This window comes from Trichosurus vulpecula, chromosome 4 (assembly GCF_011100635.1).
Source record: "Trichosurus vulpecula isolate mTriVul1 chromosome 4, mTriVul1.pri, whole genome shotgun sequence".
Taxonomy (NCBI): domain Eukaryota; kingdom Metazoa; phylum Chordata; class Mammalia; order Diprotodontia; family Phalangeridae; genus Trichosurus; species Trichosurus vulpecula.
Window position 1 is genome coordinate 139478214 of NC_050576.1, and position 27560 is coordinate 139505773.

The 27560-nt window shown below is 38.2% G+C and overlaps 2 protein-coding genes across 3 annotated transcripts in view; one reads left to right on the plus strand and one right to left on the minus strand.

Annotated features, from left to right (window-relative positions):
- Window positions 1-27560, plus strand: part of OPN3 (opsin 3) — a 101409-nt gene that overhangs the window by 67317 nt on the left and 6532 nt on the right. The window contains exon 5 of the mRNA XM_036756762.1: window positions 24081-24173. Coding sequence (XP_036612657.1) covers window positions 24081-24173 — 93 coding nt within the window. The remainder of the gene's footprint in view (window positions 1-24080; window positions 24174-27560) is intronic.
- Window positions 1-27560, minus strand: part of KMO (kynurenine 3-monooxygenase) — a 56230-nt gene that overhangs the window by 2681 nt on the left and 25989 nt on the right. For both annotated transcript variants that reach the window (XM_036756760.1, XM_036756761.1), the window contains exons 7-14: window positions 25460-25625; window positions 23884-23955; window positions 19197-19318; window positions 17411-17558; window positions 11285-11342; window positions 7557-7639; window positions 2909-3010; window positions 2746-2805 (exon numbers count right to left, since the gene is read on the minus strand). In XM_036756760.1, the coding sequence (XP_036612655.1) occupies window positions 2746-2805; window positions 2909-3010; window positions 7557-7639; window positions 11285-11342; window positions 17411-17558; window positions 19197-19318; window positions 23884-23955; window positions 25460-25625 (811 nt within the window). The remainder of the gene's footprint in view (window positions 1-2745; window positions 2806-2908; window positions 3011-7556; window positions 7640-11284; window positions 11343-17410; window positions 17559-19196; window positions 19319-23883; window positions 23956-25459; window positions 25626-27560) is intronic.

The window sequence follows — 27560 nt, forward strand, 5'->3', positions numbered from 1 at the left end:
TACAATGATTACCCTGCTACTTAGTAGAAAGCATGACCTTGAAAAATAAGGCACATAGAGTCTTTAACTGAGTGTAAAGCATAATGAAAGTCTCCAATCTAGAGTACTGCCCTGACTCAGTGGGGTTCTTGAATATTGGGGGACCCTGAACATACAAGAAAAGGCATGAGGTCCCTGGGAAAGGAAGAACAGTGAAGCAGGAAATCCATCATAGGAGGCCAGTGAGGTCAGTACTAGAGCAAGACACAAGACACAGGGAAAATTGGGGATCTGGGTTTTTGCCTGACTCAGCCGGTTTCCCCAAAATTCATGATCTTTGCCCTAGGATTGTGGTCATGTATCAGTACGGTCAGACTTGGCCTGACATGAACACTACTGATTTAGTTGTGCCAGTATGGATGTGGGTACAGGCTTATATACAATTAAATATACTTATTTTGTGGATCTTCAAGACTTGCTTTCCTACAAAACCAAATAGAAATTATTGTATCACCTATGTAAAAACTGAAGTTTAATCAGTATCAATGCGCATATTCAGAGAAAGATAAATTAACTTGCTTCCTGGCCTGGAGAGTAGTAAAATATTAGAAGAATATTCTGTGGCTGCTTAAACATTAACTATTCTGAACTTCCAGGTCTGGGTTTAAAATGACAAACTCACCCTCAGCAGAGTCAAAGGGCCCTTATCAAAGGCCTTTCTTCATTAAAAAAAAAAAAACCAACAACAAATCATGTTTTTATCTGTGTGCTTTCACCAAGTAACCATTCAATATAAAGATATTGAATCCTGAATTTCCTAACTGACCTAAATCTGAATTTCCACTAAGGTACACCTTCAATGCCTCATTGCAACAATCAGCTGGCCCTGGCTTCTCAGAGGCTGGTGGGTCCTGACTAAACTGGCACCATCCAGCAATGGGCTATGCATCTGTCCCCTGAGAATCAATCCAGGTAAGTGCAGGGAGGATCATCAGCGAAAGTACTTATATCAATGAAATCACAGATCTTTTGAAGTAAAGAAAGTTTTTTTAAAAAAAATCAGAAACTTCAAGCCAAGCCTTTTGTTTCCTTGATGCCATGTGTTTAAAAGCAAAATTAGCAGCTCATGATAGTTCTATCTATCCATTCAAGCCAGGTTTTTGAAGGATGAGCATCTTCTTTTGACCAAAGAGATGCTGAAAGTAGACTGGAAAGATTCACTTCAATCAGAGCCATAATATGGTATTAGTGTTTAATTTGCATCCCAAACCGGATAGATGACTAAGATTCCTATTTGAGTTGTGTGACCTTGGGAAACATAATTTTTCACACTCCATCCCAAAAGGCTCTTTTGTTGAGAGGCTCTGGCACACTGTACTGTTTGGAAACAGATTAATATGAAAGAAGGTTTCTGAAATTTAAGACTTGCCTTTCTACTAGCTAGATAGAGATATAGCGATAGATAGAGATATTTAGACTTATATGTTGTTGTTGTTGAGTCATGTCTGACTCTTTGTGACCCCATTTGGGGTTTCCTTGGCCAAGATCCTGGAGTGGTCTGTAATTTCCTTCTCCAGCTCATTTTACAGATGACGAACTGAGGAAAACAGTGACTTGGGCAAGGTCACAGAGCCAAGTAAATGTTTGAGGTCAGATCTGAACTCAGGACGATGAGTCTTCCTGATTCCAAGCCTAGCACCCTATCCACTGTGCCACCTAGCTGCCCTATTGATTTATATATCTCTATTTAAATATATGTTTATATATCTTTAGCTATCTATCTGTCTATCTATCTATCTATCTATCTATCCATCTATCTATCTATCCATCTATCTATCTCCAAGACACGGCAGGGTTAAGGTGATACAGAATCGTTAGGAATTTTTTGTTCCTTTTAACACTTAAAGGCTGATACTTCCAGAATTACTGAATTTAATTTGGAATTTTTTTAAAATGTCAAATTAGAAAAAAAAACACCCAACAACTGATGCTTTATTTAGCATATGCCGAGACCCCTTGATTGCCTCCAAAAGTATGTGGGTAAATGGGTGACTATTTAAGCTACTAAAGCTTAAAACTCCACCAAGACTTTTGGCACATCCCATATATTGAGGGGAAAACAATATTTTCTTTTAATGGCATTACAAATCAATTTGGATACCTTTTAACCATGGAGCATGGTGGTTTGAACCATAGGTAAGCTCGTTAAGCTAATAAAAATACTTGTATGATACCAATCACAGGGCTGGTTCAACTTACAAAAATAAAGAGGTACAGTTCAGTGTACTGTTGTCTTCTCTCATTACTTCTCCCTTAAAACTCTCTCTCTTATCAGCTCTCCTCTCTGACTCGTCCCATTAATCAAGGTGCCTTCATGGCCAAGGCCATTTTAATTTACAAGGCACACAATTCAATTTTAAAAGAGCAGGCCCAAGAATCAGAATTTTAATGCTTCTACTTGTTAAGTCTTTGGAAAGAGACATTGCTAGAAGCATATATGAAGCAATAATATACATTATGTGACAAGGCCCTGTGACTTCACTGATGAAGAGTTCCTTCTCTGTGAATATAGCAAACTGACTATAACTATACCCTTAGAAAACTGTGTTAAGTGGCTTGCTCATGGTCACACCATTCCAAGTTTGTTGGAGGTGGGAATTGAATCCATGTTTTCTTGATTCTCAGTCTAGCATTCCACCATGCCATGGTAACTCTCTGAAACAACAAAGCTGTTTTAGAACAGTGAAAACTGGAAGCTGTTCTCACCTTTTTCTGCCAATTCCACCGTAGAACTGCTTCATGGTACCGTATTCTGGAAAAAGTGACCTGTGAGCAAATATTAAGAATGCCTTTAGGTATTCTCTCCCTTAGAAAAAAGAAGAAGGAAGAAGAGTACAGATAGACTAATGTTCTCTAGATCAGCTCTTACCATGGTGTAGAGTGGAATAAAGGTAGATGGCATAATTACATGAAGACATTTTTCAATATTCTTTTGGAAGATGAACCATCTTGAATTGACATGTGCTCGCATCTGAAACAAATGTGAGTCTTCTATGACAGTGTTTCTTGTCACCACCACAACCTGCTTTTTCTTACTCTTGGTACTAAAGAAATTATTTCAAGCTGTATTTGTCAAAAAGCATGATACTGGACCTGTCATACTCACTTAAATACTGATAGATTCAAGATATTACTGCTAATATTGGGAGATGCTTTGTCTCAACAATTCAGCAAACTTGGATGTAAAGCTAGCTTGAGATTCAAAATGTATTACTGTTGCCAAAGGACACTAGGTTTGGAGGAGGCCTGGCTCTGCCACTAAACACCTATGTGATCTTACACAGGTAGTTAATCTTTCTGGGTGCCAGTTTCCTCATATCTAAAATGAGGATTAGTAGATAATCTCTGATCCACCTCACAGCTCCAAATCCTATAATCTGATAAGAAAATGATTTTTTTAAGAAAAAGATGAGACCCTAAAAAGCAGGAGTCATTTGAGAAATCTTTGTGGAAGAGGAGGGACACAAATCAAGATCTTGTCTCTCTTCCTCTGACCCCATTCCCCTACACATTGGATCCTCCATTCATCAGTTCAGATGTCCTTATCCTTTGATCAAAATAGAAAGAACATTCAAGAATAACTTATCCAAAGCTCAACAAAATAGACAATAATAGTAACTGTAGCTAGCATTTACAAACTGCTTTAAAGTTTGCAAAGGGATGTACATATCTTATCTCAGTTGATCCTTACAACAGCTATAAGCAGCTAGATGGCTCAGTGGATAAAGTGCTGAGCCTGGAGTCAGGAAGAAGTGAATTCAAATGCAGCCTCAGATACTCACTAGCTGTGTGACCCTGGGAAAGTCACTTAACCTCTATTTACCTTAAACCACTGGAGAAGGAAATTGCAAACTGCTTCAATATTTTTTCCAAGAAAACCCTAATGGACAGAACTGGCATGCTACTGTCCACTGACAAAGAGTTGGACATGACTGAACAACTGAAAAACAAATCACCCCCATTTCACAGATGGTGAAACTGAGGTTAAGTGAATTGTTCAGGCTCAAATAACTAGTAAGTATGTAATTTAGAATTTGAACTCAGATCTTCCTGACTCCAAGGGAAGCACTTTTGACATTATGTCCACTGGTACTTCCACTGTGCCCTCTGGTCAGCTCTAAAAGCTGACATTCACATACTGCAGCACATCAACTTTACAAAGTGTGTTCAGTCAGACTGTTGCTGTTCAGTCATTTTCAGTTGTGTCTGACTCTTCGTGATCCCATTCAGGGTTTTCCTGGCAAAGACACTAGAGTGCTTTGTCATTTCTTTCACATGAGGAAACTGAGGCAAACAGGATTAAGTGACCTGCCCAGGGTCACACAGTCAGTAAGTATCTGGGGCTGGATCTGAACTCAGGAAGAGGAGTCTTCCTGACTCCAGGCCTCCACTGTATTCACTGTGCCACCTAGCTGCCCCATGATCCACAATTACCCTCTTGCATAGATAGTGTAAGTACTCCCATTTTACAGTTAAGAAAACTGAAATTTGAAGGGCTGAAGTGATTTGCCCAAGGTCACGTAGCTAGTTAGTCAGAGGAAAGAGCTGGGACCAGCCTTGTCTCCAAACTTCAAGTCCAGAGTGCTTTCCACTAGACCAGGCAAAAATAATGAGTGGACATTCATGGTCCGATGTTTGGTCCTTTGAGGGGTCAGAATAGATGACCCTTTCATAAAGGGTTTACTGAATTTGAACTGGCAAGAATCTGGGTGCCAGAAGCTTAGGAGCATTCTACTTGCTTCCTGGTAGGAAATCAATGCTTCTGGCATCACACAGTTTGCCTAAGGTAATCATTCATCCCAAAGAGTTGAAAGGCAGTTCAGAGACTATGCCCAAGGTTTGTCCTGTTTGTGAAAACAATACAAGGAAAATATTGAGTAACATCCCTCAGTAAAATACTTCAGTGAGTTGGCCAGTCAATCAGCAAGTATTTATTAAGAGCCTATTATCTGCTAGGCCCTTAGTCTTCTTTGGATTACTATCATAAAACCTACTGACTAGGTCCGCTACAAGCTTCTGTTACATAATCTCATCTGAACGCTCACTGCGGCAAAGCGGGCCTTTTACGCCACCCTAATCTATTTACTTTCCCACTCACCACAGCCACTGTCCTAAACCTTTTTTATCCCTCATCAAACCTCTCAAAGCTCTGTATTTGTGGGTCCGGACTTCCAATAACAGTATAAAAACTCTATCAGCCAGATGAACCCTGGGGAATTCTTACCTGTTGCCATGAACATTTGACAAGAGTAGGGTCTGTAGCATTATTCACAGTGCAGGGAGCTGAGGCTTAGAGCCAGCTGTGATGAATGAGATTACTACTTCAAGGTTGGTGGGAACAGACTAGAGGGCTGCTGCTTTCCACCCGATTCTCTCTGTCCTTCAAATAAACATCTCTAGCCTTGGAAGTCTCTCATCTGTCTTCTACAACCTTACAGTTCAACCCTGAGCACCAATTGGCTAGTCGTTTGTTGTTGATTAGTAGTATCTGACTCTTTGTGAACCCTGTAAGACCGTATTGTCCACTGGGTTTTCTTGGCAAAGATTCTGGAGTGGTTTTCCATTACCTTCTGTGGATTAAAGCAGACAGAGGTTAATTGAATTGCCCAGGGTCACACAGCTAATAAGTGTTTGAGACTGGATTTGAACTCAGGTCTTCCTGACTCCACTATTCACTAAGTCACCTAGCTGCCTCCAATTGGCTGGTACATCAAGCCAATTGACACTCTTCTCCATATATGCAATCAGTAGTTAAATCTTGTTGTTTCTACCTCCACAAAGTCTTTGGTATGGGGCCCTTTCTAGTTACCCAGATATCACTTACTTCAGGCCCTCATCTCCTTTTGCCTAGAGTATTACAACAGCATCCTGACTGGTCTCTCCTTCTGATCTCTCCCCACTCTCCCATTCATCTACATGTTGCTGCCAAAGTGACTCTCCTGAAGTGCTGTTCGAACCATGTCATTTCTCTACACAATCAACTCCAGTGGCTCTTTTTTGTTTCTACAATAGAATGTAGGCATCTCTGTTTAACTTTTAAATTATTTTAAACAATTTTTTAGAATTGTAAATTCCTTCATGACCTAGCTCCAACCTATCTTCCCAGCTTCACTGTAACATCTCCTTCCTGAACTCTATGATCAAGCCAAATTGGCCTTTCCATTTCTTCACATCCAACATTTCATCTCCTCTCTCCAAGTCTTTGCATTAGACATTCCACATATCTGAAATGCACTCCTGCCATGAGGACCACCTTCTTCATGAAGCCTTTCCTGATTCCCCAAATGCCAGTCCCAAACTATCTTGTCGTTAACTACTTTATATCAATTTGTATTTACCTTCTTCTATTCTTTATATACTTATACATACACTTGATATCTCCCTAATTAGAATGTAAGCTCCTAGAAAGTGAGGATTTTTTTAGTCTTTGTCCTTGTATTCCCAGTGCCTAAAACAATGCGGGGCACACACAATGCATGTTTCAGAATGCATATTGATTTAATTATTTGTGTACTTCATCTACCCCAAAATTAAGCTGGAAATTTCTCGAACACAAGAGGTTCCTTGTAATCTTTCTTCATATGCGTAACAGCTAACATGATGCCTTGAACATGAAGCAAGAATTTGGGAAATCCTTGTCAGATTTAATTTAAGTTATATGTTATTTAAATTTATTCTGCTGCATTTTAAACTCATTTCATCTTTTTCTTTCTCCAGGGGAGATGGGGGGGGGGAAACTCACCACCACCCTTTTTAAATGAACTTTTGAAGCTTTTCTTCATAGTATCCATTTTCCAATCATTTAATTATTTTCATTCTTCTCAATCTTTGGAGCTCCAAACAAGACTAAGTACTAAATTAGGCTATATACCTGAAAACTTTAGATATGCTTTCTACATACCATATATCTATGATAGTATCTCAGGGTTATATCTATTTTTTGAAGCAGCACCATAATATTGTGCTGTCCATTCAGATCTTAGACCAGAGTCCACAAAATATCAATGTAGCTAAAGAAGTTTTGACATGCTTAGCAGAAGGTAGGTAGCATAGTGGATCAAGTGCCTGACATGGAGTTAGGAAGACTTAAGTTCAAATCCTGCCTTTGACACTAACCGTGTGACCTTGGACAAGTCACTTAATCTGATCTTCACTTTCCTCTTCTGTAAAAGGAGGATAATCATACCTGTAATACTTTTCTCATGGGGTGGTTGTGAGGCTTAAACACGAGATGAAACATGTGAATCCCTTTGCACATTTTAAATCTATATAAACATTTCCAATTATCATTATTATCACCCTCTCAGAAATGTTCAGTGGAATTAAGTTTTTTTTTTTCCCTTTGTCTATATGTGCTCATCTTTCGGATGTTTCTTACAAACCTATGGTGCCAAGGCAAAAAGGGGAACTGAGAAAAACAGGACCATAAATAAAGGAAGAAGGAAATACAGAGATAATCACTCTTTAGAAGTAAAAATCTCTAGTCTGTCAAGATGGAGTCAAACCTCCTCACTTACCTCTATGTAATTGTACATGGACAAATCCGAAATAGCATGATCATCTGGAATTCTAAATCTTGAGAATTCAGGAAGACAAGCACCTAGGAAACAAATAAAATCATTCAGTCAGGTCCTCAAAATGAGTCCCTTATAGTATGCTAGGCTCTGTGTACTCCACATACATAACATACATAATTACTGTTATGTTCTGCAGTAATTAGCCACCAACGGTAAACACTTCACATGAAAGACTATCGTTGACATTAGTTTTCAATGGCTAAAACGGAGTTTTCTGGGTTTTTTTTCCTATTCTCTCTTTGGTAGTTATTCGGCATATATAATTTAGCATCAAGATTGACTGTTTTACCTGATATCATTTACCATTTAATCATCACCATCTTTCTCGTTCCACAAAGGTTTATTCTTCAATGGCTGAAATTGTCCTGCCTACAAAAAGTCCATTCCCTCCCATTAGACTGTGAGCTCTTGGAGAGTAGGGACTATGTTTTTTACTTTCTTTGACTCCAAACCCTTGGTTGGCATAGGGTCTGACACACAGTAGGCACTTAATAATTGCTCAGACCCTGTGGTAAGAGGTTGGAATAAAAAGACAGAAAGGAAACAGTACCTGCCCTCATGGAGTTTACATTCCATCAAAGGAGACAACATGTACCTAAATAAGTATATACAAAATATAGGGGATAATGACTAGGCCTGTGATTTCCCTGATCCAGGGAACTCCCATAGGAGGAGACTCATTTACCAAATTCAAGTCGGTGTCTTCTCCGAAAAAAAGTCTTTGAGTGTCTCAGTCGTAGACAGTTGCCCGCAACGCTGAGAGGTTAAGTGATTTGCCCAGGGTCACAAAGCCAGTTGTGTCAGAGACAGGTCTTGAACCCTAGTCTTCCTAACTCAGGAATGCTGTCTTTCATACAAAATAAATATAAGTTCATAGCGGAGGGGGGACCGCCAGCAGCTGTGAGTATAAGAAAAAGCTTCGTGTAGACGATGTCACTTATGGAGAGCTTTAAAGGAAGCAAAGGTGTCTAAAAGAAGCAGGCATAGAGTGGGAAGACATTCCAGTCACAGGGGAAAGAGAATGTAAAATGGCAGAGACAGAATATCATCTATGAGGAGCAACAAGGTCTATCTGGCTGACCTGTGGAGTACAAGATAGGGAGTGATGAATGGGCTTAGAGAGGTAGGTTGAGGCTAGGATGTGAAGGCAAATACAAACTAAGCAGAGGAGCTTATATTTACTCCTAGAGGCAACAGGGGAAGAATCAGAGCTGCACCTTAGGAAAATTACACCCACCTCCCAAATGTACTCAAACCACATTCCCTATGATTTATTTGTTCACGTTCATTCTCCTGTGCCCCACCTCCCAATATCTAAGGGGTCACTGACTAGCTATTGCCTGCTTTCTGGGCCAGCGCTGGGCAGGTGTTTTGGGTGCTGGGGATGGGGCCAAAGATGGTATCCCGGGGGAAAGGAATAAAGCACTGAGAATGGGCTCTGGATCCCTCGCATCAAGGCGTTTTAGAATAGAGGGATGGATAGTAGAGAAGGGGTAAGGGAGCAGTTCTCAAGTGTGAAGTCAAAACTATGTTTATAACAATAGAGACAATTTTTATAATAATACTGGAAGGTCTCATTTGGGAAGGCTGGGGGTCCTTTGGATAGGACAGGCCTCCTTCTTGGCCTTCAGAAGACTCATCATATGGTGTCACTCTCTGTTTTTATATACCATATACAACATTGAATAGTAATATATGCCAATACTCTCTCTCTCTGCAAAGTACATATAGTTGAATTTATATGTTAAATATATATATGATGCAAATCTACTCTAATCTATAATATTGAATTCTAAGTACCAGTAGCAAGGGGGATATTTTGGGTGTACTAGGGCCTTTTAATAGAACCCCTCAAATCACATTTATCACTTTTTTCCTTATATTGAGCCAAAATTTTCTCTCCTTTGGAGATAGGCCTGGTTATACAGAGAAAAGTTTCCAGGGATTTCAGGTGCTAAACCTGTCAATTTAGGTATTTAGTATTTCAGCATGGTCAACCCCTAAGATTTCTCATTTAGTCATTCTTATAGAATTCTGGAGACTGATCTTTGAGCTCATTTAGTTTCCAGCCTACTATCTAGTTACGTAGTGAGAAGCTAGGTTTTTGTTTCTTTGTTTGTTTTGATATCCATAATACAAATAGATTATTTTCACCTCATATTTTTTTCACAGAATCTTAGAATCCTAGAGTTGGAAGGAACCTTGTGTTTCAACAATCTGGCTAGCAGCTGTTGTGGGGGTGAAAGACCAACAGAAGACTAGCAACAAGCAGGCTACCAGCACACTGCAAAAGCTCAGGTTCTTTTGATTTGCTTTACTAAGAAAAGCAACCTTAAGGGGTTAACAAGCTTACTTTAATTCAGCATACAAATACCATTCACTTAGTTCAGGGGAAAAAGTCAGCACCCTGAACTTCAGAGCAAATACAAACAAATTACAAACATCAACAGACAGACCAGATACAATTCATAGTTACCAACATCTAGGTTCAGCCCGGGAGCTCATAACAAGGGCTGGCCCAGAGTCACGCAGGCCACCACTGCTGTGGGTAAGAGCTCCAAAAAAGAGAAAGCCAACCCCTGGTTTTATATCTTTTTCAGGGTCAAGGGTGAGTCATGCAACTCACCCATGTGACCTAAAATAGTCACAAAGAGGTGACTTAAACCCACGTGGTCTAAAAGCTTCTGATGTCCCAAACATGTCACTCAAACTCATGTGTAAACTAGGCCCTCCCCTGAGGCAAGGAGGTCACCAAGGACTCCCAATCTAATCATGGAAACAAAGGCCAAACTCTTCAAGGGCACTTGGTTGAATTGAGTGCTAAGAGCCCATTTTGTTTGCCAACACACCTTGAAGGTCATTTAGTCTTGCCTCCACTAACCAAAAGCCCTTGACACTCTTGTCAATTAGTCACCCAATTTCTGCTTGAACACATCTGGTAATAAGGGATCCATTCTTATATGCCAGTCCATTCCATTAAACACAAACAAACAAACTAAAACTTGAAATTTGTCAATAATTCTGATTCTATTCACTGGTGCTACACAGAATAAATCTAATTTCTTGCTCATTTCTCTGTGGGATAGTGTTTTATCATTTAGGGACAGGAACAATAGTAGACTGCATTAATCAGTTTTTTTATTATTATTACTTTTTTTTTTATAAAAGTCTGGTGGTAGAAGAGAAAACTGATAGCTAAATGAGGTTTGGAGGTCACCCATGGATTTCACTTATCCATAACTTGCTTATATACTTTTAGTAGGTATTACTGGATAAAAATGGTCAAATTTTTTATGTTTGTACAAAATCTACATTGTAGGATTTAACTCTATCAATCTACTAGAAAAGGAAAGTAGAAGGGATATGTTTAGCAGACCCAAGAAACTCACCATCTCTAAATTTTGCCAACCAAGAATATCTACATAGTGGTAGACAAAGTCAGAATGTGAGGGAGCTAAATAAAGCAAACGACAGAGCTATGAGTTCTACTGACTTTTCTTCTACAAATTGTAGCTACCCAGAGGTTTTAATGCTCTGTTAATTGAGCAGCTAGCTGGCTTTCATGGGAGATAGAGGCCACAGGAGGAAGCCAAGCACACCAAAGCTATCAGTATTGTTTCCGGTTTTAAGTACCTTCTTGCTAACCTGTCCAAAAGGGATTTACTTACTTAAGTCATTATGGAATTTATCCATTAACTCATCAAATACCAAACAGTCTTCAAAGCCCTGAAAAGAGATAAATCCAAGATAGTAAACTGGCAATAATAAAAGTCTACCAGGTTCTTAAATATGCATACCCTCTTTAACAAATGAATTTAAACTACATAAAACTTTCCTCAGTCAAGGAAGGACAATTGAGCCCTTATTTTTCTTACTCTGTTGTTGCTGTTGTTTAATGCAGACTATTCAACATTAAATAAGAGATAGGTATAGTAGGTAAGGCCCTGGACTTGGAAAAAAGATGATCAACCTTTGCCTGAGACATTTAATTGCCACTTTGTTGTTCACTTACGTTCAACTCTTTGTGACCCCATTTGGGGTTGTCTTGTCAAAGATTCTGGTGTGGTTTGCCATTTCCTTCTCCAGCTCATTTTCCAGATGAGGAAACTGAAGCAAACAGGGTTAAGTGACTTACCCAGGGTCACACAAACTATCATGTGTCTGGGGCAAGGTTTAAACTGAGGAAGACATGTCTTATATTAATCCCCTTGATGCCTCTATCTTCTAGCCAAACTCCACTAATCTTTGCCTGGGGAATACACCATATTCGTTCTTTTCTCAGTGCCTTTGTTCACTCTGGCCTTATGCCTGGAGTATACTCCATCTCCTTTCTTGCCTACTGAATGCCTTTAAAACCCTTAAATCCCACCTCTCTCTCCCATGAAGCCTTCCATTAATCCCCTCCTCCCTTGTCAGTAACAATTTTCCCCTACTACCTCACATAGTACTTTATCTTGAACCTCTCTAAAGAATTTATCAGGTAGAATTATATATTATAGTTAGCTATTTCTGTGTGTTATCTACCTAATAGACTTTTAAGTTCTATGATGGCCAGGACCGTCTCATGTAAACTTTGTATGGAAAGCAAATGGTAGGTTTGGAGCAGAGTGAGTAGCAGTGAGTAAACCAGTTTGACTTAGTTTACTGACCAGAGTAATAGGGGTGTGTATATACTAATCTTTCCACTTAAAAAATAAATTCTTATAAAAGAGAACTATAAAAAGAAGTGCTTATGCTCAGCAACTGTTTAGACCTTTGAAAACTAAATTGTGACTCCACCACTAACACTAATTAATGGGCTGGCTAATCTTTTTTTTTAACTTTAAACTTAAATAAAAAAATGAGAAAAGAAAAAAAATGTTACCATGTACACAGCAGACTACAAGAAAGGATTCAATATAAAACAATAAATGTACATTTTTAAAAAACCCATGTAATAAATACTATACATTGTTTTCAAAGCTGCCCAGCTTTTCTTTGCTTCCTTGTTAGTTTTCTTTTGTTCTCTGCTGTATACTTTTTTTAATTTTCTCCCTCTCTCCCCCCACCATCCTAAAGAAGGCTACAATTAAGTATGAGGGTGCATATATATATATACGTATATATATATACATACATATAGATTATCTATAAACCTACACACATATACACATATACACTCATACACATCTCCAGTTGTCCTGGTGAATATCAGGCCACTGGACCCAGAGGGCTCTGGAGGAGAAAGTGAAGCTGGTGACCTTGCACAGCCCTTCCTCACTCAAATCAAAGTCAACTGCAAGTCATGTCATCATTTCCCTGATATCATGGTCCTCTTCAAAAAGGTAGGACAAACACATGTATGTGTATGCTTATTTCCTCTTATAATCTATTTATCTGAAGGCGGATAGCATCTTTCTTCATAAATCTAAGTGTTTCCATACTTTTCTAAGCTCACCATTTCCTATACCACAACAATATTCCAACCCAATAACATCCTATCTGAGAGATTTTTTTATGAAAGTTTTTTTTTTTCCAAATTTTCTGCATTCCTTCTATTCTTGGCTACATAGGCTTTATTTGTACAAGAAAATTTTAATTTAAAATAATCAAAATTATCCTTTTTACACTTCAACAATGCTCTCACATTATAATATAGTTTAAGGTCTGATACTACTGAATCTACTTCCTTTACATCCTTTTCCCCTGGTTTCTTTGATGTTCCTAACCTTTTGTTCTTCCAAATGAACTTTGTTATTATTTTTTCTAACTCAGTAAAATAACTTTTTAGTAATTCAATTGGGATGACATTGAATAAGTAAATTAGGCAAAATTGTCATTTAAAAAATTATATTGGCTTTGTCTACCCATCAACAATAAATATTACTTCAATTATTTAGGTCTGAGTTTATTTGTATAAAAAATCTTTTGTGTTTATGTTCATATAATTTTGTCTGTTTTGGCAAGTATACGCCTAGGTATTTTAAATGGTCTAAAACAATATTGAATAATATTGCTGACACATAGTATAGTTTCTCTATTTTTTTTTACTTTTGATTAAATCTATTTCAACTTTAAGATCATGCTTACTATTCTTGCTTTTTCTTACATATTAAATTCTACTCCTGTCCTTTATTTTATCTTTGTATGTATCTCTTATTTTTATAATGTTTATTAAAAGCAACATGTCATTAAATTCAAATTTTTAATCTGCTGTTTCCATTTTATGGATAAATTCATCCTATTCACATTCTGAGCTACGATTACTTGTGTATTTTCCCACTTCCAATTTTTCCTCACTATCCTTCTCACCCTACTTACCCTATTCCTCCTCACTCTTCTGCTTTACTTTTACCTGCTACCTTGCCCTCCTATTCCTTAACCTGCCCTCTCCTCTAAGAGTCTCTCCCTTATCCTCTCCCCTCACACTATCCTCTTGCCCTCTTATTTCTTTCTGAATTTAGAAAACTTTTGTACCCTTCTAGATATATATATCTATATATATATATACATATATATATATATATATATATATATATATATATATATATATATATATCTTTAACCCATTCCCAATGAGAGTACGCTTCAGCACTATCAACTCTTCCCCTTACTGCTTCTTCTGTATCAATTTTTCCTCTTATGTTTCTCTTGTATGAGATCATTACTCCTTTTTATCTTGCCCTACATAGGTTTAATTTTAATCACCCCATCATACTCAGCTCAGCCCATGCCTTTCTTTCAAACCACCCAAATAATGATGATGATCATAAGAGTACAGCTAATACTTTCACATATACAAAGTAAACAATTTGACCTTATCGAGTCCCTTATAACTAGTTTTTAATGTTATATTTCTCCTGGATGGTATATGTCGAATTTTCCCATGAGCTCTACGGTTTTTGTTACAAAAACCTGAAAGTCTTTGAGTTCATTAAATTTCCATTTTTTTTCATTTAAGATTATATTTAACTTTGCTGGATAAATTAACCTTGGTGGTAACCCTACCTCTTTCGCTCTATAGAATATAGTATTCCAAGACCTACAGTCCTTCACCATAGTAGCTACTAGGTCTTATGTAGCCCTTATTGTAGCTCCATGATATTTAAATTGTTTTTTTCTTGTTGCTTCCAATATTTTCTCCTTAACCTGGGAGCTTTAAAACTTGGCTATGACATTCCTGCAAGTTTTCCTCCTGGGATCTCTTTAAGTTAGTGATCAGTGGATTTTTTTTCCTATTTCTTTTTTTGCCTTCCTGCTCTAGAATTTGAGGACAATTTTCCTCAATAATTTCTTGTAAAATTGTGCCAAGATTTTTTTTAATTGTAATTTTCAGGTAGTCTGACTATTCTTACATTATTTCTCCTTGATCTGTTCTCCAGATCAGTTGTTTTTCTGAGGAGATATTTCACATTCTCTTCTATTTTTTCATTCTTTTGATTTTGTTTTATGATTTCTTGGCATCTTAGAACATCATTAGCTTCCCCTTGCCCAATTCTAGTTTTCAAGGAATTATTTTCTTCCTTAAGTTTTTGATTCTCTATTTTCAATTGGTTTACTTTCTTTTCATAATTTTCTTGATTTTCTTAGATTGCTATTTTTCTTTCTAATTTTTCCTTGATTTCTCTTATTTGATTTTTAAAGTCCTTTTTGAATTCTTCCAAGAATTCTTTTTGTGCTTGGGACCATTTGATGTTTCTCATTGAAAAAGAAGTGGCATTTTTAGCTCTATTATCTTCCTCTGAATATGAACCCAGATCTTCTCCAGCCCCATGGTCACTATCTGTGGTTGAGTTCCTTCTCATTTGCATACTCATTTTTATTTATTGTTTTATTTTGTTTTTAGCAGTTGTTGATGTAATCGAGTTGCCGTCCTAAGGTATGAGGAATGATACCCCAAGCCTCAGGTCTTTCTTACTGTTATTTCCTGAGGTCTGTCTCAGGGCCCAACCTTGCCTTCTTCTCTCCACTCCCAAGCCACAGCCTGGGCCTCCAGCCACTGACCCGCAAATGATCTTGCTCCCTGCACGCTCCAGTGGCTGCAAACTACAGCTGTCCTTTCTGCCCTAAAACTGAAACCAACGACTCTACTCTCCTGCGAGGGCCCACAACTGACAGGGTCCCTGCCCCTCCCTTCTGCACTCATCAGGTGTGTGCTAGCTCCTTCTCCCCACAGGCACGGCCCAGGACAAGTCTGGTCAGCACAGCTGTGACTGGCGTCTCTTGGCAGTGGAAAGTCTTTCAATCTTTTCCTACTCAGCCCTCCCTCAGATCCCCTGCCCTATCTGTCAGATGAAAGTTTCTAAAGCTGAGGATACCTCTCAACCCAGCTACCCCCAGTGCTTGCTGTTTGTTGATTCTGCAGAGTGGGCGTGGAGGTGTTCGCACTTCATCGAGGCCACCCATTCCCCCTCCCCGCCGGGGTCCTCTCAAATTGTCTTTATTTAATCGTCAAATTGCTTTAGGCTGTGTTTATTTCCGCTGCTCTGAAAGGATATTTTGTCTTTTTTTTGTCAAGGAAATTTGGAGAGCCAAAAGTTTTCTGAACCACTCCGCCATCTTCTCAGAATCCTCCCTGGCTAATCTTTATAAAGTGAACACTTCATGATTTTAGGTGCATTTGGGCAGATCGTGATTATTTCAGCAGTCCTAATTATTACAAATAACATCACATTCATAAAGGGACTTAAGGTTCATAAAGTGTTTTTCTCATGACAAACAAGTGAAGCTAGTCATGTGAGCATGATTAACCTCATATTACAATGAGAAAACTGAGGTTCAGAGGCATTAAGTAACTTGCCCACTGACCATATAGAAAGTTTCAGAAGCAGGGTTGGAAGCCTGGTTTCCTGACTCCAATTTCTTTCCATTATATCATACTGCCCTAATATGATTTTCTACAATATTTATAGACCATTCATGTCTTAGGTGCTTGTAGTCCCTGGCTTCCAGAAAGGATACCACATACCCAAGCAGTGTAGCACATTTAATACATACAACAGATAATAAACACAACCATATAGACACCATCCAAACATATATCAAACACTTTCCTTTACAGGCTTATACTTTTTAAGCATTTTATCTTTGCCCGTCTGAAATTGCTCTTGGTGAATTCATGATTTAGGTTCTATTTTCCCTCCATTTCTTTCTTGGTTTTTCTCTAGGAGCTATTTTTGGGAAATCATCATGATTTCACTTTTATTCCCTTTAATCATTTATTTTTTATTCATTTATTGACCATCTTGAAGATATTCAATCCTTTACTTCCTGAAAACCATTTCCAACAAAAATACTGAATTTTCATAGGAGACATAATTTATTCAGGTTTTAACCATGTTTAATACTTTTATTTAACATTGACAGACAGGGAGTCACTTCTTTCCTTAGGTTTGACATACAGGATATGGATCCTATAAAAATATATATAAGTGCATACACATGTATGAATGTATGTAATGCATGTATTATATCTATGTGAGTATCTATGTATGCATGCATATATACACATGTGGACTTGAGTTGCTAAAAAGATCAATTTTAAAATTCTAATACATGCATTCATTTTTCTGATCAAACCAAAAATTGTATTGTGATTCCTCATACCCTAACCCTCTTAGCCATGTCTGCATGGCACTATCAATTCAACTGTTTTCACTTAATTGGCCTGATCTGCCAAATGACTAGTTTGAGTGATTCTTTTACTGATTAACCAGTTCTTGGGGATTATGTGAGCACAGCCTTTGATATCAGGTAATTGGGATATTCCACTTGAGATGATGCCTTCAGTCACTTGCTTAGCAAAGGGAACTCACCGCATTCATGCCTTGTCCAAAAAAGGGCACGATCGCATGTGCCGCATCTCCCATGAGTACACACCGGGAACCAAGGTGGAATGGAGAGCACTTGACAGCGATCATAGGCTGGGCTGGCAGCAGAAAGTAATCTTGCTTCAGGGCTTCCCTTACAGGGGGCAAAAATCATAACATTTATGGATTAGCATGAGTTTACACCCTGGTGAAACTTGCTTCTCTATGTACGAGCCTAATGACTTTACCACATTAAAATATACCTAGGTATACCGATGAAGAAACAGGAAAGGCAAAGAAATAAAAACTCTGCACAGCTCTCGTATCTATATTTCTACGTGGGTCTATTTTTCTAATTACAAAACAAGTATTTAATGTGTCTGTTACAATGCAAATATATTCAGGCTGATGTTGAGTAACCAAATTAAATTCTAGGTATTTACTTGTTACACAATTTTCAAATTCATTAATATGTTTCAGGAAATTCAATCTAACTATTTCCGTGTTTCCATGAAAGAAGAACAGTAACTCACATTTCTAGAGTGCTTTGAGGTTTACAAATAAACTGCTTTATAACAAGTCCATCAAGGATATAGTGCACGTATTATTATCCACATTTTACAAATGAAGAAACTGAGGTTCAGAGAGGTTAGGTGATTTGCCTAAAACCACCAACAAATCCAGCCACCTTGATCGCGTGTGGGGTGATTTTATCATTACACCCCGATGCTTCTCAATGGCTATGATAATGGTTAAGTTTCAGCAGTTTCAAATGAAATGCACCAAACATCAGCAGCAATTTCAGATCCCTCATGAATGCGCCATACATTCTATTCAATTGGTAAATATTCACTAAGCACTTACTATGTGCCCAGGACTGAGTTGTACTAATAGAAGAATAAGAAACAATTACTTCTAAGCCCTCAAAGTCCAGAGGTAATCAATTTCTTAAATTTTAATCAAAGATTACCTCAATGTCAGAGGCAAAACTCCCTTCTCTTCTCTTTCTTTTCTCTCTCTGCCTGTCTCTACCCCTCGTTCTTTGTGTCTCACACATGCAAGCATGCACGCATGCACGTACACACACACACACACACACACACACACACACACACACACGGCACAATTCTTGGCTGCAGAAAAGCGAGCTAGCAGTAGAAAGATCAGCAGAGCTGGAATCAGGATCTAAAGTAAACTCTGCCACTTCCAAAATGCAGAAAAGCCTTTGGGAAAATCCCTTGACCTTTCTGGAACTAAAGAGTTTCCTCATTTATAAAATGAGGGTACTGGATTCCTTCTAGCCCTTCTAAACCCAGGGTAGTGTGGTATTGTGGAAGAAGCACTGAATTAAGAGCCAGAGGATCTGGATTCAAATTCTGATGCTGCTACTTGCTACCTATGTGACCTCTGGCAAGTCAGTTCACCCTTCTGGACTTCAGTTTCCTCATTTGTAAAATGAGAAGACTGAACTAGATAACTTCTCTGGATGCATCCAGCTCTAAATTGGTGATCCTGTCATCATCATATTCCACCAAAAAAAGCACATGCAAAAAACCTTTCCTAGAGAATTTTTTTTTGGGAGGGGGGAGTTGGGGGAAGAGTCTGGGAATTACACAGTTCCTCATCAAAAGAAAAAATCTGCTCAGATTTTATGCTCTAATGCAGGTTCAGATCCTGGTGATTATATAACTGACCTAAACCTAAAAGAGAAAAGAGTTAAAAATCCCGTGCTTGATTTTACACGACTCAAGTTCATGAACCAGAATGTACAATTGTGGATAATAAAACTTACTCTCCCATTAGGGGGATGGAATCTGGGAAGTACTTCTGGAAGAAATCCAGCACGTCACTACCTGTGGTGAGCTTTTCAAAATCTTCAAAGGGCATGAACAAAGTACAGGTAAACGATTTGTTCTGTGTAAAGAAAAAAGGCACCTCATATGTCAAAGAAATCAGGGATCTGGAAAATGTAATCGTTGAAGGGACAGCACCAAGTCACAGTACTATTGGCTAGGCACCTTAGTATCAGAGAGAAATCCTAGCTATATGGTTTGAAGACAAATATACGTACATACACACATATATGTATATATGTACATGCACATACATATATATGTGTATGTGTGTATATATTGTGTGCATACACAATATACATACATACCTATAAAATTTATGGAGGGAAACCTCATCCCTTTACCCTCTCTCTTATACCAAAAGTATATAGGAAGTCCCAGGACCGTTCCTACAGGCCCCAGATTAGGTTAAACATTCTGTCTCTTAAGTCAAAACTGTGAAAGCTCAGTAGTTTCTTCCTCAGGTTATGCACCTGACTATCCAGAATGCTAAGAAACAGTCCTGAGCTGAGGTAAGCTTCTCCTTTATCCTTTCTCCCTTGTCTTTCCTGGCAATATTTACAAGAAATATACATACACACATAATGTATGTGTATATGTATATGTGTATGTACACATATACGTATGTATATATTGTTATATAGAGATATATATTCAGTCATTGTCATGTTTGACTCTTCGTGACCCTATAGACCATACATAGCATGTCAAGCCCTTCTATCCTTCTCTATTTCTTGAAGTTTGTGCAAGTTCATTGTTTCCACGACACTATCTCTCCACCTCATTCTCTGCCATCTCCTTTTCTTTGCCGTCAATCTTTCCCCACATCGGGGGCTTTTCCGATGAGTTTCATCTTCTCATTTATGTTAGCCAAAGTATTTAAGCTTCTGCTTCAGTATTTGACCTTCCAGTAAATAGTCTGAATTTGCTTTAAGTATTGACTGATTTGATCTTCTTGCTGTCCAAGGGACTCTCAAAAGTCTTCTCCTGCACCACAATTCAAAAGCATCAATTCGGCAGTGCTCAGCTTTCCTTGTAGTTCATCTCTCACGGCCATACATTGCTACCGGAAAAATCACAGCCTTGAGTATATTGACCTTTGTTGGCAAGGTGAGGTCTCTGCTTTTTAGTTTGCTGTCCAAATTTGCCATAGCTTTCCTTCAAAGGAGGAAGTCTTTTAATTTCATGGCTGCAGTCGCCATCTGCAGTGATCTTTGAGTCCAAGAAGATAAAATCTGACGCTGTTTCCATTTCTTCTCCCTCTATTTGCCAGGAAGTGATGAGACCACTTGCCAAGTTTTTTTGATGTTAAAAGTTTTTGATGTTAAGTTTCAAGCCAGCTTTTACACGTTCCTCTTTCATCCTCATCAAGAGGCTTCTTAATTCTTCATTTTCTGCCATCAGAGTAGTACCAACTGCATATCTGAGATTATTGGTATTTTTCTGGGCAACCTTAATTTTGGCTTTTGAGTCATCCAGCCTGGCATTTTGTATGATGTACTCTGCATATAAGTTAAATAAATAAGGTGATAACATATAGCTTTGTGGTACTCCTTTTCCAATCATAAATCAATCAGTTGTTACATGTTTGGTTCCAACTGTTGCTTCCTGCCCTGCATACAGGTTCCTCAGGAGACAAGCAAGATGATCTCATACTCTCATCTCTTTGAGAGCTTGCCACATTTTGTTGTGATCCACACAGTCAAAGGCTCTAGTGTAGTCAATGAAGCAGAAGTAGATGTTTTTTTCTGGAACTCCTTTGCTTTCTCCATGATCCAGCAAATGTTGGCAATTTGGTCTCTAGTTCATCTGTCTCCTTGAAAACCAGTCTGCTCTTCTGGTAATTGTCAGTTCAGATATTGCTGAAGCCTAGTTTGCATTTTTAACTTGCTGGAATGTGAAATGAGCACAATTTTTTTTTGGTAATTGGAACATTCCTTGGCATTGCCCTTCTTTAGGATTGGGACGTAAATTGATATTTTCCAAGCCAGTAGACACTGCTGGGTTTTCTAAATTTGCTGGCATATAAAAGAGCAGCTCTTTAACAGCATCATATTTTAGGATTTTAAATAGCTCAGTTGGAATTCCATCACCTTCACTAGCCTTATTGTTAGCAATGTTTCCTAAGGCCCACTTGACTTCATTTTCTAAGGTGTCTGACTCTAGATCAGTGTGGTTATCACTTTGTTGTAGGGTTCTTTTGTGTAGTCTTGCTACCTCTTCTTAATCTCTTCTGCTTAAGTCCCTATTATTTTTGTCTTTTCTCATGCCTATTTTTGCATGAAACATTCCCTTGATATCTCTAATTTTCTTCAAGAGATCTCTTGTCTTTCCCATGCTATTGTTTTCTTCTATCTCTCTGCATAGCTCATTTAGGAAAACCTTATTTCTCCTTGCTATTCTCTGGAATTCTGCATTCAGATGGGTATATCTTTCCTTTTCTCCTTTTTTTTTTGCTTTCCTTCTTTCCTCAGCTATTTGTAAAGCTTCATCTGACAGTTATTTTGCTTTCTCGCTCTTCTTTTTCTTTTTAATGCTTTTTATTGCCGCCTCCTGTACAATATTGCAAACCTTTGTCCATAGTTCTTCAGGCATTCTCCCTATCACCAGATCTAATCTCTTAAATCTGTTCATCACCTCCACTTCATATTGATAAGGGATGTTATTCAGGCCTGGTGGTTTTCCTTACTTTCTTCAATTTAAATCTGAATTTTGCAATAAGAAGCTCATGATCTGAGCCACAGTCAGTTCCAGGTCTTGTGCTAACTTACTGTATAGAGCTTCTCCACATTTGGTTACAAAGTACATAATCAATTTGATTTCTATATTGACCATCTGGTGATGTCCATGTTTAGAGTCACCTTTTGGGTTTTCGAAAAAGAGTGTTGGTTATGATCAGTGAGTTAGTTATCTTGACAAAACTCTATTAGTCTCTGCCCTGCTTCATTTTGTACTCCAAGGCCAAACTTGCTTGTTATTCCAATTATATTTTTATTTCCTGCTTTAGTATTCCAATCCCCTATGAAGAATGTAGCATCTTTGTTTGGTGTTATTTCCCTAAGATGTTGTAGGTCTTCACAGAACTGATCAACTTTGGCCTTTTTGGCATCAATGGTTGGGGCATAGACTTGTATTACTGTGATGGTTAATGGTTTGCCTTGGATTCAAACAGATTTCACTGTTATTTCTGAGATTATACCCCGGTACTGCTTTTCTAACTCTTTTACTGACTATGAGGGCTCCTCCATTTCTTCTAAGGGATTCTTGTCCGTAGTAGTATATGAAATGATTACCTAAATTAAATTCACTCATTCCTTTCCATTTAAGTTCACTGATATCCAAGATGGCAATGTTTAATCTTTCCATCTGTTTGACCCCATCCAGTTTACCTTGGTTCATAGATGTTACATTCCAGGTTCCTATGTAATATTGATCTTTATAGTACTGGACTTTCCTTTTGTCACCAGATGAATCCACAGCTGAGCTTCCTTTCGGCTTTGGCCCAGCCACTTCATTAGTACTGGAGCTACTTGTAGTTGTCCTCTGCTCTTACCCAGTAGCACCTTCCAACACAAGGGACTCATCTTCCAATATCTCTTTTATCATTTTAGTACTATCCGTGGGGTTTTCTTGGCAGAGAGGCTGGAGTGGTTTGCCACTTCTTTCTCTTGCAGATAAACTTTTATCAGAACTCTCCACTATGTCCATCTTGGGTAACTCTGCACTGCATAGCTCCTAGTTTCATTGAGCTATATAAGTCCTTCTGCCATGAGAAGGCAGTGATCCAGGAAGGGATTCACAAGCCATAGAAATGGTCAAATGGCAGGGGAGGTGGTTGGTACAGTGGAAAAGATGATATATTTGGAGTCAGTAGAAACTGAGGTTTAACCCTTGTCCCTGATACTACTAGTTGTGTAACTGTGTGCAAGTTGCCTAACCTTTATGATCCTCAGTTTCCTCTTCTATAAAATTTTAATGCTACAACTGATTCACAGGATAACTGCATAGACTAAATGAAATAAGGTTTATAAAACTTATATGAATATCAGTTATTATGATTTAAACAAATTTTCCCCTATACCTAGCATATTGCCTTGCACATAGCAAACACTTAAAATATGTTTGTCCAGTTGCTGAGTTAAATTACAGCAAGCAGAAGAAAGAGGAAGAGTATTGACATGTGGAAGAAATTCCCCAGCCTTCTTTGGTAATGCCATAAACAACCACTCAAGACCACATATCAGTTCATTTAAATATATTACATAGAGGTTAAATATCCTCATTAAGTATTCAATTAATTTTAAGAAACATTTATTAAGCAAATAGGACAACACATACGTGCGGGCAGTTCTTTATGTTTGGAATGCTCTTTCTCCTAATCACCACCTCCTAGGTTCTCTGACCTCCTTTAAAAGACTCCACTCAGAAAAATACTAAAAGAAAATCTTCCATATTAACAAATCCTGATTCCTTCAAGTTTTTCCTTATAGGCAGCTCATTTTTTGAAAATATTTAGTCATTCATTAAATAAGTAAAAGCTTAAAAAATGAACCATATGTCACAGTAAGTGAGAAAACAAATGAACAATACATATACAAATATTGTTAATGGTGCAATATACTCCACCTGGTTAGGAAGAGCAATCATCATGAAAGTGTTTCTTGGCCAAATGTGTAGATAATTAGGTTCCATGGCATACTGTAGGGGGAAAATACACAGATGTTTACTAAAATATTAATGAAACACCTCTATTAAACTCATTCTCCATATGGCATAAATGTTTTCCTGATAATGTAACTATAACAGTGTCATTTCTCAAACAGAGTGACTTGACTATCTGTTCACTGGGCCCATCAAAGAGCTTCCTACAGTTTCCAACAGGACTCAGAGTACATTGTCCTTGTGGTACCGGAATGGTATGTTGCCTTGATAGATTTGTTTCTTATGTGCAATCTTCGCTCCAATTGTACTCTGAATTTGCATGAACTCTTCTCACTGACATTGTGTTTGTGTGTGCCCCAGGCTTATAAGAAGGAGTGTTGCAAAGCTACTGTTCTTGTCCTACAGTTGATGGGAAGTGCCAAAGGAATTCTTTTTTTTTTTTGAGGGGGGAAGGCAAGCTAATTGGGGTTAAGTGACTTGCCCAGGGTCACACAGCTAGTAAGTGTGTCAAGTGTCTGAGGCCGAATTTGAACTCAGGTCCTCCTGACTCCAGGGCCGGTGCTCTACTTACTCACTGCGCCACCTAGCTGCCCCAGGAATTCTTAATATAATATATCTAACAGGTGGACATCCAATCTCTGTTTGAAGACCTCCAAGGAAGATGAACCCTGGATAGTTCAAGGCATGTGTTACTCAAAGCCTTTGGACAATATCATACAAACACAACAGGACACAATTTTCCAAACTTGTTCAAAATGCATGGAGAATTTGTTCTGGCTCTGGATGTAACTATCTAAGGTTGTTGGCTAATATATAGTAATATCATCCCTTCACGGCATGGCACAAATATCAATAGATCTGGTCAAAGGACTAGGGTTTGAACCCTAAGACTTGCCAATTATTAGCCATAAGATTTTGGGCAACTTATTTTATTTTGGGAATCAGTTTTCCCCTCTGCAAAGGGAGGACATTGGATTAGATCAGGAGTGGGAAGCTTGTGGCCTCGAGGATTAGATGAGTTCCAAAGTCCCATCTACAGTCCTGTGTTTTAACAAATGTCTGACTGGATGACAGTTAAGAGATAATGTTGCTAGTAAAACGTAAGTGTTTTATCAGTGCAATTTGCTAGTTCTGACTTAGGAACCATCATTACAGTCGTGTCTGTTGACAATTCATTTTATTATAACTTCCTGGTTTCATTTGCTTATGACAACATAAAAGTATTTGCCTTGTATGCTAAAAATATTTCTATTTACACGATTGTAGTCATTTTGTATATTGTTTTCTTTGTTCCTTGTAAGGAAAAATATTCCCTTAAACCAAAAGGAAGAAGGGAAGAGAAGAATCCTTGTATTAAACCCTTGCTTTTTTAACCTAATGTTTAAACTAGTCAGGACTTTGACTTGGCATTGTCTCATGGTGTAGTGGCCACGTTTTCTTAAAGTAACACATACCACTCTATAGTACATCTTTTATTAAAGGTAACTAAAAATAGATAGAGGAGAAATGTTAATGAGGGAAAAAATGGAGATTTCCTTACCTCCCCATTCTTAGGTGGAATAGTCAGTTCCATGTACCCATGAGGAATATACTGTTGACTGTAGTTGAAGCGAGCCCGCTTCATGAACTGTGTTCTGACTGTTGAATAGGCTCCATCACACCCTACAATAAGGTCACAAGTAACTTCTACAGGCACCTGATTAGATCTGTGAAATCAAGTAAAGAGTTAATCTGTAGGCATAATGATAACAATAGAGATGTATGCCACTTCAGCGTAACTGGGATTTGCCTTGTGGATTTAGCTGTACCACTCAGTACACCTTTTCGCATGAGCTATGGATTTCTACCTCTTTGTATTTTGTATTATCAGTAGACAAAACAAAGAGGAGAATATTTGCCCTGACTTTCTTCAAAGATGGTGAGGCAGCTAGGCAGCACAGTACATAAGAGTGTTGGACTTGGAGTAAGGAAAACGAGGTCAAATCCTGCCTCAGATACTAGCTGTGTGACCCTGGGTGTGTCACTTCTCTTTGCCTCAGTTTCTTCAACTCTAAAATCGGGGTAATAATAGCACCTTCCCATTGTGAGGATCAAATGAGATCATATATTATTACATAAAATACTTTGTAAGCCTTCTAGTACTATATAAATGCCAGCTATCACTGTTGTTGTTTTCATTATTGTTAAGAGTGATCGACGCTAATGCATTGTTGGTAGAGCTATGAATTAGTATAACTATTTTGGAAAGCCATTTGGAATTTGGAATTATGCTAAGAAGGTGAGTAAATGTCAATACCCTTTGTCCAAGAGGTGCTCTAAATCACTATTGATTAGAGAGATGCTAATGAAAACAACTCTGAGGTACTACCTCACACCTATCAGATTGGCTGATCAGAAAAGGAAAAGGATAAATGTTGGAGAAGATAAGGGAAGATTGGAACACTTTGTTGGTGGAGTTATAAATTGATCCAACCACTCTGGAGAACAATTTGGAACTATGTCCAAAGGGCTACAAAACCGTTCATACCCTTTGATCCAGCAATACCACTACTAGGTTGGTATTCCAAAGAGATCATTAAAAAAGGGAAAAGGGCCCACACATACAAAACTATTTATAGCAGCTCTTTTTGTGGTGGCAAAGACCTGGAAATTGAGGGGATGCTCATCAATTGGGGAATGGCTGAACAAGTTGTGGTATATGAATATAATGGAATACTATTGTGCTATGAGAAATAATGAGTAAGTGGGTTTCAGAAAAACCTGGAAAGACTTAGATGGACTGATGCTGAGTGAAGTGAGCAGAACCAGGAGAACACTGTATAGAGTAACAGCAACACTGTGCAATGATTAACTATGATAGACTTGGCTCTTCTCAGCAATACAACGATTCAAGACAATTCCAAAAAACTCAGGATGCTATCCACATCCAGAGAAAGAACTATGGATTCTGAATGCAGATCAAAGCATAATATTTTCCCTTTTTTATGTTTGTTTTTCATAGTTTTTCCCTTTTGTTCTGATTCTTCTTTCACAACATGACTAATGGGGAAATATGTTTAACATAATTGTGCATGTATAATATATACCAGATTGCATGCTGTCTTGGAGAGGGGGGAGGGGAGGGAGGGAAGGAAGAAGAAAAATCTGGAACTCAAAATCTTATAAAAATGAATGTTGAAAACTTTCTTTACATGTAATTGGGAAAAATAAGATACTATTAAGTGAAAAAAAAAGTAAATAATGAGGGTGGGGTAAGTAAGGGCTAGATCATGGAGGACTTTTTTTATTTCATCTTTTTGGAGGGGGGAAGGCAGGCCAATTGGGGTCAAGTGACTTGCCCAAGGTCACACAGCTAGTAAGTATGTCAGTGTCTGAGGTCAGATTTGAACTCAGGTCCTCCTGACTCCAGCCGGTGCTCTACTCACTGTGCCACCTAGCTGTCCCTGTGTGCCACCTAGCTGCCCCCCATGGAGGACTTTAAATGTCAAGCTACAGGCTTTGGACTTTATCCTTTATCCTATATGTAGTGGAGAGCCACCTGATCAAGGCGCAGGAGTTGATACTATGTACAAAATGGTATTTAGGAAGATGAATTTGGCAAAGTAAAGAAGGATGGATTGCAAAAGGGAGAACCGTTAAGA